Source organism: Muntiacus reevesi, chromosome 3, assembly GCF_963930625.1.
Source record: "Muntiacus reevesi chromosome 3, mMunRee1.1, whole genome shotgun sequence".
Taxonomy (NCBI): domain Eukaryota; kingdom Metazoa; phylum Chordata; class Mammalia; order Artiodactyla; family Cervidae; genus Muntiacus; species Muntiacus reevesi.
This window is the reverse complement of record NC_089251.1, coordinates 97,665,559-97,678,987: the sequence shown is the minus strand read 5'-3', so window position 1 is coordinate 97,678,987 and position 13,429 is coordinate 97,665,559. Positions and strand designations below refer to the sequence as shown.

Below are 13,429 nucleotides of genomic sequence, written 5' to 3'. Positions count from 1 at the left end.
GAAGTCATTCCTGTTTGGAATTGCTTTTGCCTTTGGATCTGCTGTTAACCAGAACATCCCCCAGAGAGCTCCCCTGAGGTTCCACTGGGGACGTGAGGCCTGTCGGAGGCTCATCCTCCTGCAGAGCATCTGCTCTGCCCACTGGGTTGCCATGACAACCTGTGATCAGTGCAGCAGGAGAGGCTGGTGGCAGGTTCTCCAGGGAAGGGCCCCCGCAGGCTCTCACTGGCTCAGTGGAGCTCTTCAAAGAGGTGACTTTGGTGGGGTCACTTCTTCAGGACGCCCCAGCACCAAGAGCTGTGCGGCCGCCGCCCAGGCCCATGGCATGGCTGTGTGCCCAGGACGCATCTCCTAGGTGGCGGCCGCATGTCAGAGCCACCTTCTGAGCCAGATGGTTTCACTACATGTTAAAAGGAAGGAAAATCAGCTTTTTGAATTTGAGACCGTTAACAGCCTTTGCCCACAGAGAAAAATGCAGCTTTTTATAAAGTCTTTCAGCAGTAGCACTGTTCCCACTGAATTTTCTGTGTGACAGACCCTGTGAACCACTGGTTAGGATCGACTTCTCAGATAAACCAAATGTGAAATACATGAAACCATTATCTTAAAAGGAAAAAAAAAAAGCCATTCTCCACTTGGATACATGCTGCTTTTGGAAGGGCAACCTCGCAGTCCCAGACAGGCCATGTCCATCTCTCTGCTTCTTAACTACCTTGTTCAGAAACCTGCCATCTTGCATGTATTGTCGTAAATGAGTCTGGCACCCACTTAAACTAATCAACTTTTTTTTTAATGCTATGAAAATAATCATTTCATCTGAGTTTAAGTCTTTTCTTTTTTCCTTTTTTCCTGCTGTCATTTCTTGTGCTTGTTTTTTTCCCCAGTGAGGGTTGTCGAAGAGAAAATACAATGAAGAATGTTGGAAGTCGCAAATATGCATTTAATTCCCTGCAGCTGAAGGCTTTCCCCAAGCATTACAGGCCTCCTGAAGGGACTTACGGAAAAGTTGAAACATGAACACACGGTTTCCTCTAATTAGCTGTTACGTAATAAATGTGGGTACCCTCTAGTGTCGTACATGAATTCTTCAAGAAGACCTGAAGGATTGGTTTTTACTTTTGTGTTTTTAAAATATTTCACTAAAGAGTCTATGGAGCATGTGTTTTTTTGCGTTGGAATCCATAGCAGGTATTGTCGGGCTCACTACCGTGGATAGTAACAACTGCCCCTTCAAGTAGCCTTCAGCCGTCACCACACGGATATCAGTAGTTACCTGTATGAACCAAGCCAGGTGCATCTGAAATGCTGAAACTTTTAAAAATGCCCACTTAGGCAGCTGCTCACCTTATTTTTCTACTGAGTAAACTCAAACTTGAACATTTATTTACAACCTACTTTTTAAAAATCCCCATGGAAAATAGTAAACAGTAGTTTAAATGATTGGATCCTGGGCAGAACACTATAAATGTGAAATGTTAAAGGGAAGTTTTGGGGAAAGAATCTTGCTGTCTCATGTAGGCAGGGCAAGTGCGTCTGATGCATCAGCCCGCCAGTGCCTCACAGGTGGAACCAGCAGTTGAAGGAAAGGCTGACAAATCGGCCTGAGGTAAGATTTGTCAGAAGACAACACCTGCAAAGCCACCCATGGTGGGGTCACCGCAGTCCCTTAGGAAACAAGGTGTCTGGGGAGGTGGTGAGGCCAGCTGTCTCTTGCCCTGGCCCCAGGGCGCAGGACCGCTCATGTGGTATGTCTGATGCATAGAGACAGTGGACACCTAAATATTTTACAAGTAGGTCTCTGGTGGGTTTCTCAAATTTTTTTGGCCTTTGAGAAGATAATACAATCATGTTTGAATGTCTGATGAAAGTGTCTTTAGGTTTGCAATAATTGTTACTATCCTCTACTCAATTCTATTATGTAAGATGGCTGTTGAGAAAGTTGAACTGTCTCCTGAAATGAGATTTTGAAAGGGATTAATGGGCCATAAGACTTAGGAATTTCATAGAAAATTATGTTTGGTCATCTATTCTAAGATGATGAGTCATCTGCACAGAGCAGAGTTTTTTCTTGGTTTATACATTTTCTCAATTGTTTTTTATCATTATGTTTACATGTTATTTAAAAGGCTGTAAAAGAAATACATGTGGCACATATTCATCATACTGATCCTAAAGATTTGTGAACCCTTAAGAAGTTCCTGTGTCTGAAATTCTAAATGTTATTCTTTGGGCTCCTTTAGAAATGCCACCGGGCAACAAGTAAGAGACTTGGGCCTGGGAGCACAGGCAGGACCACCCCATGCAGGGATGGAGGGTGGGCATCAGGTACGGGTGAGACCAGATGACCTCACAGACCCCCTTCTCCTCAGAGGCCTGTTCACACACAGAGCCTGCTGTTCCCCGACGCCCACTGGTGAGTGTGAACTGGCGTGGAGGGCAAGTCAGTGAGGTGTGTGGAGGCAGAGAAACTTGCCCAGCAAGCCCACTGTACCGCTGGTGTCGGCTTCTCCCGCTGTGTCCACCCCTGTCCAAAGATGGCTTCATGATGGCAGGTTGAGTCTTTCACCTCCACCATTCATTGTCTAGTTATCTCTACATTTCCATCTGTACTCACTTTAACATCACTACCTTTTAAAAAATTCCCTTGAGTTTTTAATGTTATTCATACAACTTTCAGATTTTTGTCTGAAGAGCATTACCTGCATTTATCAAAAGGGAATACAGCAAATGCTGTGTCATCTGTTCAGTTTTGCATGTGGCACCTTTCTGTGAACATTCTCCTAATTTTGTCTACACATTAGGGTCACCAGAAGAGTCTAAGCCTTGGCTAATCACATAGGAGATACTCTGTCCGCAGTATTCCACGAGCGTGGCTCCCTGGCTCTAGCGTGACAGTGGGCCTCCCAGCAGCGCTGGGCATGCTCGCTGAGGGGGGCCACGCTGCCCACCGCAACAGCCGCAGCGCCTCGGGTCACATGGGCGCTTTTGGGTTTCCCACTGCAGAGGACAGGCAGTGGTCCAGGTTTCTGTAAAACAAGGGTTCCATCCAGTGTTCCTTATAAGGCTCCCACCTAGAAATGTTGAGATGTACTGAAAACTCGGGTTCTGTCAAAGCGTCTGCAGCACAGCTGCCTTTGGTTTCCTTTAAAACATGTACAAACATTGTACAGTAGTTTTGTCCCTACACAATTGTATTTGCCAAGCTTAGTGCATTAAGATACTTTTATTTATTTGTTTTGGACAGTATTAATAAACATATAGTTACTGTTTTATATATTCTTAGCTCATTCAAAGCCATGTATGCTATAAATGTGCGAGTCTTTAGAATGACAATAAACAACTGACAACATGACACCTGGCCTGAGTCATTGTCACCCGAGGATGGTCCTGGGGCCAGCACCTGGCTGGACCATCCCTGATGGGCACTGCATTGAGTGTGTGGTGTCTGTAAACAGATTCTTGTTTATAGCCCTGTCTGCGTGCCAGATTTTGTGTGCACCCTGAGTGGAGTTCCTGCAATTAAGGCCTGCTGGCTTTCAAAGCCAGATGCTCTGGGGGCTCCTCTTCCCAAAGCTGGAGCCCCAGGCTGGGGAGCCTGACCTGGGGGTCAGAACTCACTCTTATGGGGAACCTCTGCAGTGTGTGAGCTGCGGGCTGACCACCGGGGACGTGCGATTTAATTGTGCTGCCAGTGTCCCTCCCTTCCCATCTTGTTGCGGCTCCTCTGTCTGTGGCCGTGGAGTGTCTTCTGGTTCTGGTCTCATCGATGGTGTTCAGCAGGCAGCTGTGGTCTGGGCGTGCTCGTGAGAAGAGGTGAGCTCAAGGCCCTGCTGCCCTGCCTTCCTGTCCCAGGAACCGAGGTCACTGTGCCCTCCACCAATGGACCACGTGTGCACAGTGAGTACCAGAGAAAAAGCCCCTCATGCCTCCAGCAGGAGACAGCAGGACGCCTCAGCTCTGTGTTCAGTGTGGACGCGGCGGGCAGAGGGGAGGGGGCTGGCGTCACGCCTTGCTGGGTGGTAGCTCGCTCTGCACGTGTCCGCCCGCGTCCACGAGTGTGGCCGGCGGCCGTGACTTGCTGGAGCGCCGCCCGCGGGCTGGTTGCTCGCTGCGTTGCACCTTGTGCCTGGCACAGCTGACCGGGGTCCCCCTCGGACAGACTCCTGGCAGCAGAAACGTGCAGCTAAAGGACAGACGGTCTCAAGTTTTTGGACTTTTGATATTACCACAGTACTCACAGAACGTTAACCTGCCGCCTGGAACACCAGCCTTTCCTTCTCATCAGAGCTGGAGATGGCCCCTTGTTTCACTTCTGTTCCTCTGATTACTCTGAAACTGAACAGCTTTTATACTATATTCACACTTCTACTTTTATAACTTCGACTGTTGGTCTTTTTCACATGACTGTTTTTAATACATACTATATTCTTGTCATATTTTGCAGTTTTTTAAAAAACCTATTTGTCAGTTGTCTTGGTTTCATTGACGGTAGGTATGGGGCTGCGTGCTAAGCTGCTTCAGGTGTGTCTGACTCTCTGTGACCCTATGAACCATACCCTGCCAGGCTCCTCTGTCCATGGAATTCTCCAGACAATACTGGAGTGGGTTGCCGTGCCCTCCTCCAGGGGCTCTTCCTGACTTAGGGATCGAAGCCCCAGCTCTTACGTCTCCTGCACTGCAGGTGGATTCATTACTGCTGAGGTACTGGGGAAGCCCAGGCAGGGGTCTACAGAAGTGAAAACATCCTATGTGATGATGTACACCCGTCTTCATTTTGCTGCTTATTCTGAAATGAGTCCTGGCTTCCCCAGTGGAGGTGACTGGCCCCATCCTTGTCCACAAAGAGGCTGTCATACTGGGTCCTCACTGCAGAGCACTGTGCTCGTCTCCTTGCACACCCACAGTTTAAATCCATCTGTGGTTCCTGCCTTTGCTCTGATACTGAGGTTATGTAAAAAATACTCACCTGTTCTTACTCTAGAACTTTGATGGTTTGCTTTACATCTAGAGCAATTCATCTGGAATTATTTTTGGCATAAGGCATGAGTTGTATTTGCGGCAGTCAGCACGACTCCCTCCTCTAAGCCAGCCCGAGTGTTGCTTCTTTAAAGAGAAGGTGAGAAGTTTTAAGACCCTGGCCGTGGTCACCAGGCACTTCCTGCTGCCCCTCCTCGATGCCACCCTGGGGCTTCCATTCCCGCCTGTAGTGGGTGACTTGGCTCAGCTGGGCTGCTTGGTTCTAGGGGCAGTGACCAGGGAGGTTCTGATCTGAGGAAGCTAAGAGGAACTGGCTGTTAGGAGTTCCTGTTTGTCATTTTGCTGAGGACAAAAACAATCCTGTTGAAAGGGTGCTTTTGAAAAGGCCCTTCCTTTTATAACTTTCTTGAAGGCTGTTCTAACCAGTCTCCTTTTTTAAAAAACTGTTTTGACACAGTTGATTTACAATGTTGTGCTATTTTCTCCTATACAGCAGTGACTCAGTCATGTTTCTGTGTATATATGGTCTTTCGTATTTTCCACTAGAGGCCTTCACAAGGTACTGAATATAGTTCCCTGTACTATATATAGTAATGTGTATATGTTCACCCCAAACTCCTGCCCCTCTGCCCACTTCTCCTACAGTAGCCACAGGTTTTATACGTCAGAGTGTTTCTGTGTGTGCGCTTTTTAAAATTATGGCTGTACTGCAGCACGTGGAATCTAGTTCCTTGACCAGGGATCAAACCCTGGGCCGCCTGCTTTGGGAGCATGGAGCCACTTGCTTTGGGAGCATGGAGCCTTAACCACTGGACCATCCGGGAAGTTCCTACTTCTGTTCTGTAAGTTCATTTGTACCATATTTTAGATTCCACATGTAGGTGATATGTTTCTGTCTGACTTTGATAATCTCAAGGTCCACCCATGTTGCTGCAAATGGCATTATTTCATTCTTTTTTTATTCTGAGTAGTATTCCATTGTGTACACATACACACACATCACATATTTATCCATTCATCTGCTGATGGACATTTAGGTTGCTTCCATGCCTTGGCTATTGTAAACAGCGCTGCCGTGAACACTGGGATGCATGTATCTCTGAGTTAGTTTTCTCCAGATACATGCCCAGGAGTGGGATTGCTGCATCATATGGTAACTCTATTTTTGGTTTAAGGAAGCTGCGCACTGCTTTCAGTAGTGGCTGCACCAATTTACATTCTATGTTCTTTGCTGAAATATCAACCAGTGCGTTGGAACCATTTTTGACGGCTCCTTGCAGTATCCACCCACAGCCTCAGGCACTCCTGTGCTGTAGTCCTGAGGTTGCACTTCCTGCACAGGGTGACCCCCGTCCCCCATCAGGTGGCAGAGTCCCAGCACTGCCTTCTGTTCTGGGCCAGCAGAAGGGCCGGGCCTCACGTCTGGACATCCTTTAGGGGGCCAGCACCTTCTGGCAAGAAGCCCTTGTGAAACTCTCCATGTGGAAGTGAACCAACTCTTCCTTCCCCCAAATGTCTTCCTTTACAAGCCTCTCTGAAGTTTTTACTGCGGGTACTGCTCTGCAGTATACGAACCCTAGGCCAGGAGCACAAAGCTCCCTGAGACAGCACAGCTCAGGGTGCTGACCTGCCCCACACTGCTCAGGGGGGCTGCCCTACAGGTGGTGATGGCTCTTTATATACTTTTAAATGTACCCTCCTCTCAGAGAACCTTTCCAAAAGTAGGAAGTAATTACATTTACAGTGGATCAAATCGAGAATTTGAGTAAGGAAAACAGAAATGAAAATTAAGTCTCTCAGAGGTAAGATCTGCCTTTAATTCCCATGAGCACCCAGCAGCGCAGGCACTGGAGGCGGGGAGTGACTGGAGAGATGGAAACTTCTATTTAGCACACTCCGTGCTCCCAACAGGGTCCTGGACGCAAAAGAGCACCGGCCAGAACAGACCATCCAGTGCTTTGTTTATACCGACTGTGGCTGCTGACACCCACAGGTAGGCCCAAGGGTCAGCCCACAGTGTCGGGACGTCAGGTGGGGGTCCAGTGGGGAGCGCAGGTGGGGCCCTGCTGTGTCCTGAACTGCAGCAGGGCCCCGTGAGGGGGCTACAGAGACGCTTCCCGCGCCCACAGCCTAGCCTTTGCCCCTCGGGGGAGAGGCCTCTCCCCAGTCTGAGGTTGGGCAGATGGGTAAGAACTTTGTCGTCTTCTTACCGCCCTCACTACGTAGGCTCTGACACAGATTCCACACTCCCAAGTCCCCACCTCGGACCCCCTTTGGGCTCCGCACTACTTTGCACTGACTCCTTCCTGCGTCAGATTTCCAGTGGGCCTTTTTGGCCAGTCCAGGCAGGTCTACAATTAATTACTCTCTGTTGTACCCTTTTGACACACAAGCCAGGCTGAAGAGAAGAGGAACGGTGCCTGTTCTCAGTGAGGAGAGGTGGAGGCAGGGGTGTGGCACTGCATCCCTGCCTCCCCGGTGCTCACCTCGCTCTTGGCCTCTGTGGCTCCCTCTCCTGATCCTCCTCTGCCGCTGACCATCCCTCCTCACTTCCATTGGCTGTTGGCCCCACCAATCACCAACACTGTGGCGGTCCCTAGGTTTCTTCTATCACACTTCATATGCTCCTCCTGAAAAATCTTGTTAGTCATTCATATAGAATAAATTACCAATTATTTGGTAAGCAGTTACTGAATAATTTGCTAATGACCCTCAAATTTCCAGATCCATCCTAGACTCTGTCCAGACTCATCTGAACATCAACCACATGCCAGCCATTCTACCTGAGTGTCTCATTGGTATCCCAAACACAGCATTTCAACACCAAACTCCCATTCTGTCCTCCAGACTAGCTGAGCTCCTAGGAAAACGATCTCCCCTTCCACCCTGGGTCACCTTCCTCCCTGTCCCTCCACAGCCCATCAGCCACTAAGATCCTGTCTCTTCAATACATCCCATAATTTCCATCCACATAATCACAGCCCTGGTCCATGTGTTGAGTTCATTCTGATCTAGACCACTTCCCTTCAGCTCTCTTATTCCTCTTTTCAAGGCCCATTTCAGACAGATTGCCCTCTTTTAAGGTAATTTTTATCCACAAAATGAGCTGATCCTTAAAAAAAAAGTTCCCCTACTCAGTCTTGAATATATACCTATTATATTATGTATATCTCGTTCATCATGTTACTTACCTTTTACTTTGTCCAGTATGTTACTTTGAGTTACAACAGCAAGTATAATGCCTCACACAGGAGCTACTCAAAAACGTTTACTCAAGGGAAAGATGTTTTTGATCAACTGAAATCTTACCTATTACTAGACTATTGATTTTCTCTGTATAATCAGCTAAATACATTATAAGGAATCAAATTCAACAGGCTCAAGGGAGAAGGCAAGCTTAACAGCATGCATGACAAACACCAGGACAGTAGTTTTCTCTGGGGGTGAGCAAGAGGGTCTCTGAAGAATGTCAGGCAATACCGAGGGTTCAGACAATATTCCACTGATCTGGATGCTACTTATGCATGATTGCCTTTATAGTTAATTGATAAATTATAAAAATACCCTTATTGGGATTAGCCTCACACACCCAGTGGGCAGGCCCCAAAATTCTGCAAGAAAAAAGGCAGTGGCACAATATATTTAAAGTGATAAAAGGGAAAAGCCTACAAACTAATAATAATCCACCCAGCAAAGCTTTCATTCTGGTTTGATGGAGAGAGCAAATGTTTTACAGACAAGCAAAAGCTATTTAAAGACTTCAAGCACCACAAAACCAGCTTTAAAAGAACTTCTCTAAGTGAGAAAGAAAAAGCTAGGAGGAGAAAAATGAGAATCACGAAAGGAAAAAGCTCACTGCTAAAGTCAGTAAATTAATACCTTACTGACCAGGGAAATTTTGCAGAAACTAATGCCTGTGGCTGGTGATTTGTTATGTAAGTAAATGTTGAAATGTCTCTGGTCAGTCCGAAACCTTTGGGTAACAAAAGACATGTTAATGTGTCTCTAGTCAATAATGTATTAACCATGTACAAAGCTAGTAGGAGGTTAAAGTAGTAAAATCATCTATATCCTCAATAAGTAGTTACTGGTTACATAAATATTTAAAATATGAAAACCAGTAGTTGTTGAGGGAGAGGAGCAAAAATGCAGGGTTAGTTACAATGCATTAGAAGTTATGAGATTAGCAACTTATATATGAAATAATGTACATACACGAAAAAATAATGTACATACACACAAAAAAAGAGGAATCATAACTCTGAAGACAGTTGTCAAATCACAAAGGAAGAAAACAAAAGAAGGAAGAGGAACAAAAAAGAACTACGAAAACAATCCCAAACAACTAATGAGCTAAATGCTCCAATTAAAAGACAGTGATGGATATTTCTTTAAAATCTAGAACTAAAACTGCCGTATGACCCAGCAATCCCACTACTGGGCATATGCCCTGAGAAAATCATAATTCAAAAAGATAAATGTACCCCAATGTCCACTGCAGGACTATTTACAATAGGACATGGAAGCAACCCAGATGCCCATTAACATATGAATAAAGATGTGGTACATATATACAATGGAAACTCAGCCATAAAGATGAACACATTTGAGTCAGTCCTAGTGAGGTGTATAAACCTAGAGCCTGCTGTACAGAGAAGTAAATCAGAAAGGAAGAAACATATCAGTGCACACGTATGTATATGGAAATCCAGAAGGATGGTACTGACATGCCCGCGTGCAGAACAGGATGCTGGGTGCTGAGACTCGTGGGCGCAGCAGAGGCAGAGAGGCGGGATGCGCTGGGGGCCTGTGTCACCGCGTGTGAAACAGACGGCGGGTGGGAAGCTGCACAACGCGGGGCGCTCAGCCTGGTGCTCGGTGACAACCAGGAGGGGTGAGATGGGGTGGAGGGGGAGGGAGGCTTAACAGGAGGGGACATGTATATACTCATGGCTGATTCATGACTGCTACAGGGCAGAAACCAACACAGCACGGTAATGCAATTATCCTCCAATTTAAAAGGACAAGAGTGGCTGAGGAACAGAAAAACAAGACCCAATATATATATACATTGACTATAACACACACACTTCCGACTTTAGACACACAGAAAGGAAATGGGAAAAGGTATTTCATGCAAATGGTAATCAAAACAAAGATGGGGTAGCAATACTTAGGCCAGGCCCACAAAAACCTTTAAAATGAAGACTAACAAGAGACAAAGAAGGACATTTATAATGACAAAGAGACCAAGAAGATATGACAACTGTTATATATGCACTCAGGATAAGAGGGGCTTCCCTGGTGGCTCAGATGGTAAAGAATCTGCCTGCAATGTGGGAGCAATGCGGGAGACCCAGGTTTGATCCCTGGGTTGGAAAGATCCCCTGGAGAAGGGAATGGCAACCCACTCCAGTATTCTGGCCTGGAGAATCTCATGGACAGGAGTCTGGTGCTCTATAGTCCATGGAATTGCAAAGAGTTGGACACGACTGAGTGACTAACACTTTCACTTTTCACCCAAGATAGAAGTACCTCAGTTCAGTTCAGTCATTCAGTCGTGTCCGACTCTTTGCGACCCCATGAATTGCAGCACGCCAGGCCTCCCTGTCCATCACAAACTCCGAGAGTTTACTCAACACTCATGTCCATTGAGTCGGTGATGCCATCCAGCCATCTCATCCTCTGTCGCCCCCTTCTCCTCCTGCCCCCAACCCTCCCAGCATCAGGGTCTTTTCCAATGCGTCAACTCTTCGCATGAGGTGGCCAAAGTATTGGAGTTTCAGCTTCAGCGTCAGTCCTTCCAATGAACACCCAGGACTGATCTCCTTTAGGATGGACTGGTTGGATCTCCTTGCAGTCCAAGGGACTCTCAAGAGTCTTCTCCAACACCACACTTCAAAAGCATCAATTTTTCAGTGCTCAGCTTTCTTCACAGTCCAATTCTCACATCCATACATGACCACTGGAAAAACCACAGCCTTGACTAGACGGACCTTTGTTGGCAAAGTAATGTCTTTGCTTTTTAATATGCTATCTAGGTTGGTCATAACGTTCCTTCCAAGAAGTAAGCGTCTTTTAATTTCATGGCTGCAATCACCATCTGCAGTGATTTTGGAACCCAGAAAAATAAAGTCTGACACTGTTTCCCCATCTATTTCCCATGAAGTGACGGGACCAGATGCCATGATCTTAGTTTTCTGAATGTTGAGCTTTAAGCCAACTTTTTCACTCTCCTATTTTACTTTCAAGAGGCTTTTTAGTTTTTCACTTTCTGCCATAAGGGTGGTGTCATCTGCATATCTGAGGTTATTGATATTTCTCCCAGCAATCTTGATTCTGGCTTGTGCTTCTTCCAGCCCAGCGTTTCTCATGATGTACTCTTTATTTAAGTTAAATAAGCAGGGTGACAATATACAGCCTTGACGTACTCCTTTTCCTATTTGGAACCAGTCTGTTGTTCCATGACCAGTTCTAACTGTTGCTTCCTGACCTGCATATAGGTTTCTCAAGAGGCAGGTCAGGTGGTCTGGTATTCCCATCTCTTTCAGAATTTTTCACAGTTTATTGTGATCCACACAGTCAAAGGCTTTTACAAAAAGGTGCAAATCATCATCAATCAGTAACATAATAACAGTAGGGACTTTTATATCTCAACTCCATCAAGAGATCATCCAGAAAGAAAATCAATAAGGAAACACTGGCCTTAAATGACATTAAACCAGATGGACTTAATATATATGGAACATTCTAGCCAAGAGAAGGAGAATGCATTCTTTTCAAGAGAACATGGAACATTTTTCAGGACAGATGACATGCTAGGCAATAAAGCAAGCCTTGACAAATTTAAGAAAATTAAAATCCCTAAACATCTTTTCTGACCACAATTCTATGAGACTAGAAATAAACTACACGAAGAAGACTGCCAAACAACACAAACATGTAGGGGCAAAACCATATGCTACTATTCAAGCAATGGATCACTAAAGAAATCAAAGAGGAAATCAAAACATAAGTGGAAAACAAAAAGCACAATGATCCAAAATCTGTGGGATACTGCAAAAGGAGTTCTAAAGAGGGAAGTTTATAGCAATAGCTTATCTCAGGAAATAAGAAAAATCTGAAATAAGCAATCTATCCTTACACCTAAAGGAACCAGAGAAAAAACAAAACCCAAAGTTAGTAGAAAGGAAGAAATCATAAAGATCAGAGAAGAAATAAATGAAATTGAGACTAAGAAAAAAATAGAAATTATCAATAAAACTAAGATCTGGTTCTTTGAAAAGATAAAATATATAAGCCTTTAGCCAGACTCATCTAGACAGAAGACCCAAATCAATAAAATTACAAGTGAAAAAGACATTACAACTGACACCACAGAAATACATAGGGTCATAAGACTATATCACAAAGTACATGCCAATAAAATGGACAACCTAAAAGAAATGGAAAATTTCCTAGAAATGTACAATCTCCCAAGACTGAACCAGGAATAAATAAAAAGTACGAATATGGAGAAGGAAATGGCAACCCACTCCAGTATTCTTGCCTGGAAAAGTCCATGGACACAGGAGCCTGGCGGGCTACAGTCCATAGGGTTGCATGGCTGAGCATGTGTGCACGAGGGTGGAGGGAGATGGGTTGGTAGCAATAAAGGGTAGAACTTAAAAAAAAAAAAAAGTATGAATAGACCAATTACCAGTAATTAGGTTGAATCAATAATAAAAACTCCCAAAAAACAAAAGTCCAGGACCAAATGGCTTTACAGGTGAATTCTACTAAACATTTAGAAGAGTGTTAACACCCATCTTTCTCAAACTGTTCCAAAAAATTGCAGAGGAATGAATGCTTCCAGAATCATTCTAGCCAGCAGCATCACCCTGATACTAAAAGTAGACAAAGATATCACAGAAACGAAAATTACAAGTCAAAATCATGAAACCATGTAAAAATCCTCAACAAAACAGCAAACTGAATTCAACAACACATTAAAAAGATCATACACCATGATCATATGGAGTTTATCTCTGGGAGGAAGGATGGTCCACTATCTGCAAATCATTCAATGTAACATACCCCATTAACAGACTGAAAAATAAAAATTACATGACCAAAAAACAAAAACTCATATGATCATCTCAATACACACAGAAAAAGGTTTTAACAAAATTCAACATCATTCATGGTACTCTCTGGAAAGTAGCTACAGAGGGAATAACCTCAGTGTAATAAAGGCCATATATAATAAGCCTATAGCTAACATCACACTTGACAGTGAAAAGCTAAAAGTATTTCCTCTAAGATCAGGAATAGGAAAATGCACAACTATTATTCAAAATACTATTCAAAGTCTTACCCACAGCAACCAGATAAGAAACAGAAAATAAAAAGAGATTAAACTGGAAAGGAAGAAGTAAAACTATCCCTCTTTGCAGACTACAGACACTATATA

At 44.7% G+C, this 13,429-nt stretch overlaps 1 protein-coding gene across 5 annotated transcripts in view; it reads left to right on the top strand.

Annotated features, from left to right (window-relative positions):
• INPP4A (inositol polyphosphate-4-phosphatase type I A) overlaps positions 1-3,352 on the top strand; it is a 118,695-nt gene extending 115,343 nt beyond the window's left edge. For all 5 annotated transcript variants that reach the window (XM_065929752.1, XM_065929751.1, XM_065929754.1 and 2 more), the window contains one exon: positions 885-3,352. In XM_065929752.1, the coding sequence (XP_065785824.1) occupies positions 885-1,017 (133 nt within the window). In that variant the 3' untranslated portion in view covers positions 1,018-3,352. The remainder of the gene's footprint in view (positions 1-884) is intronic.
• The last annotated feature ends 10,077 nt before the right edge of the window (positions 3,353-13,429 follow it).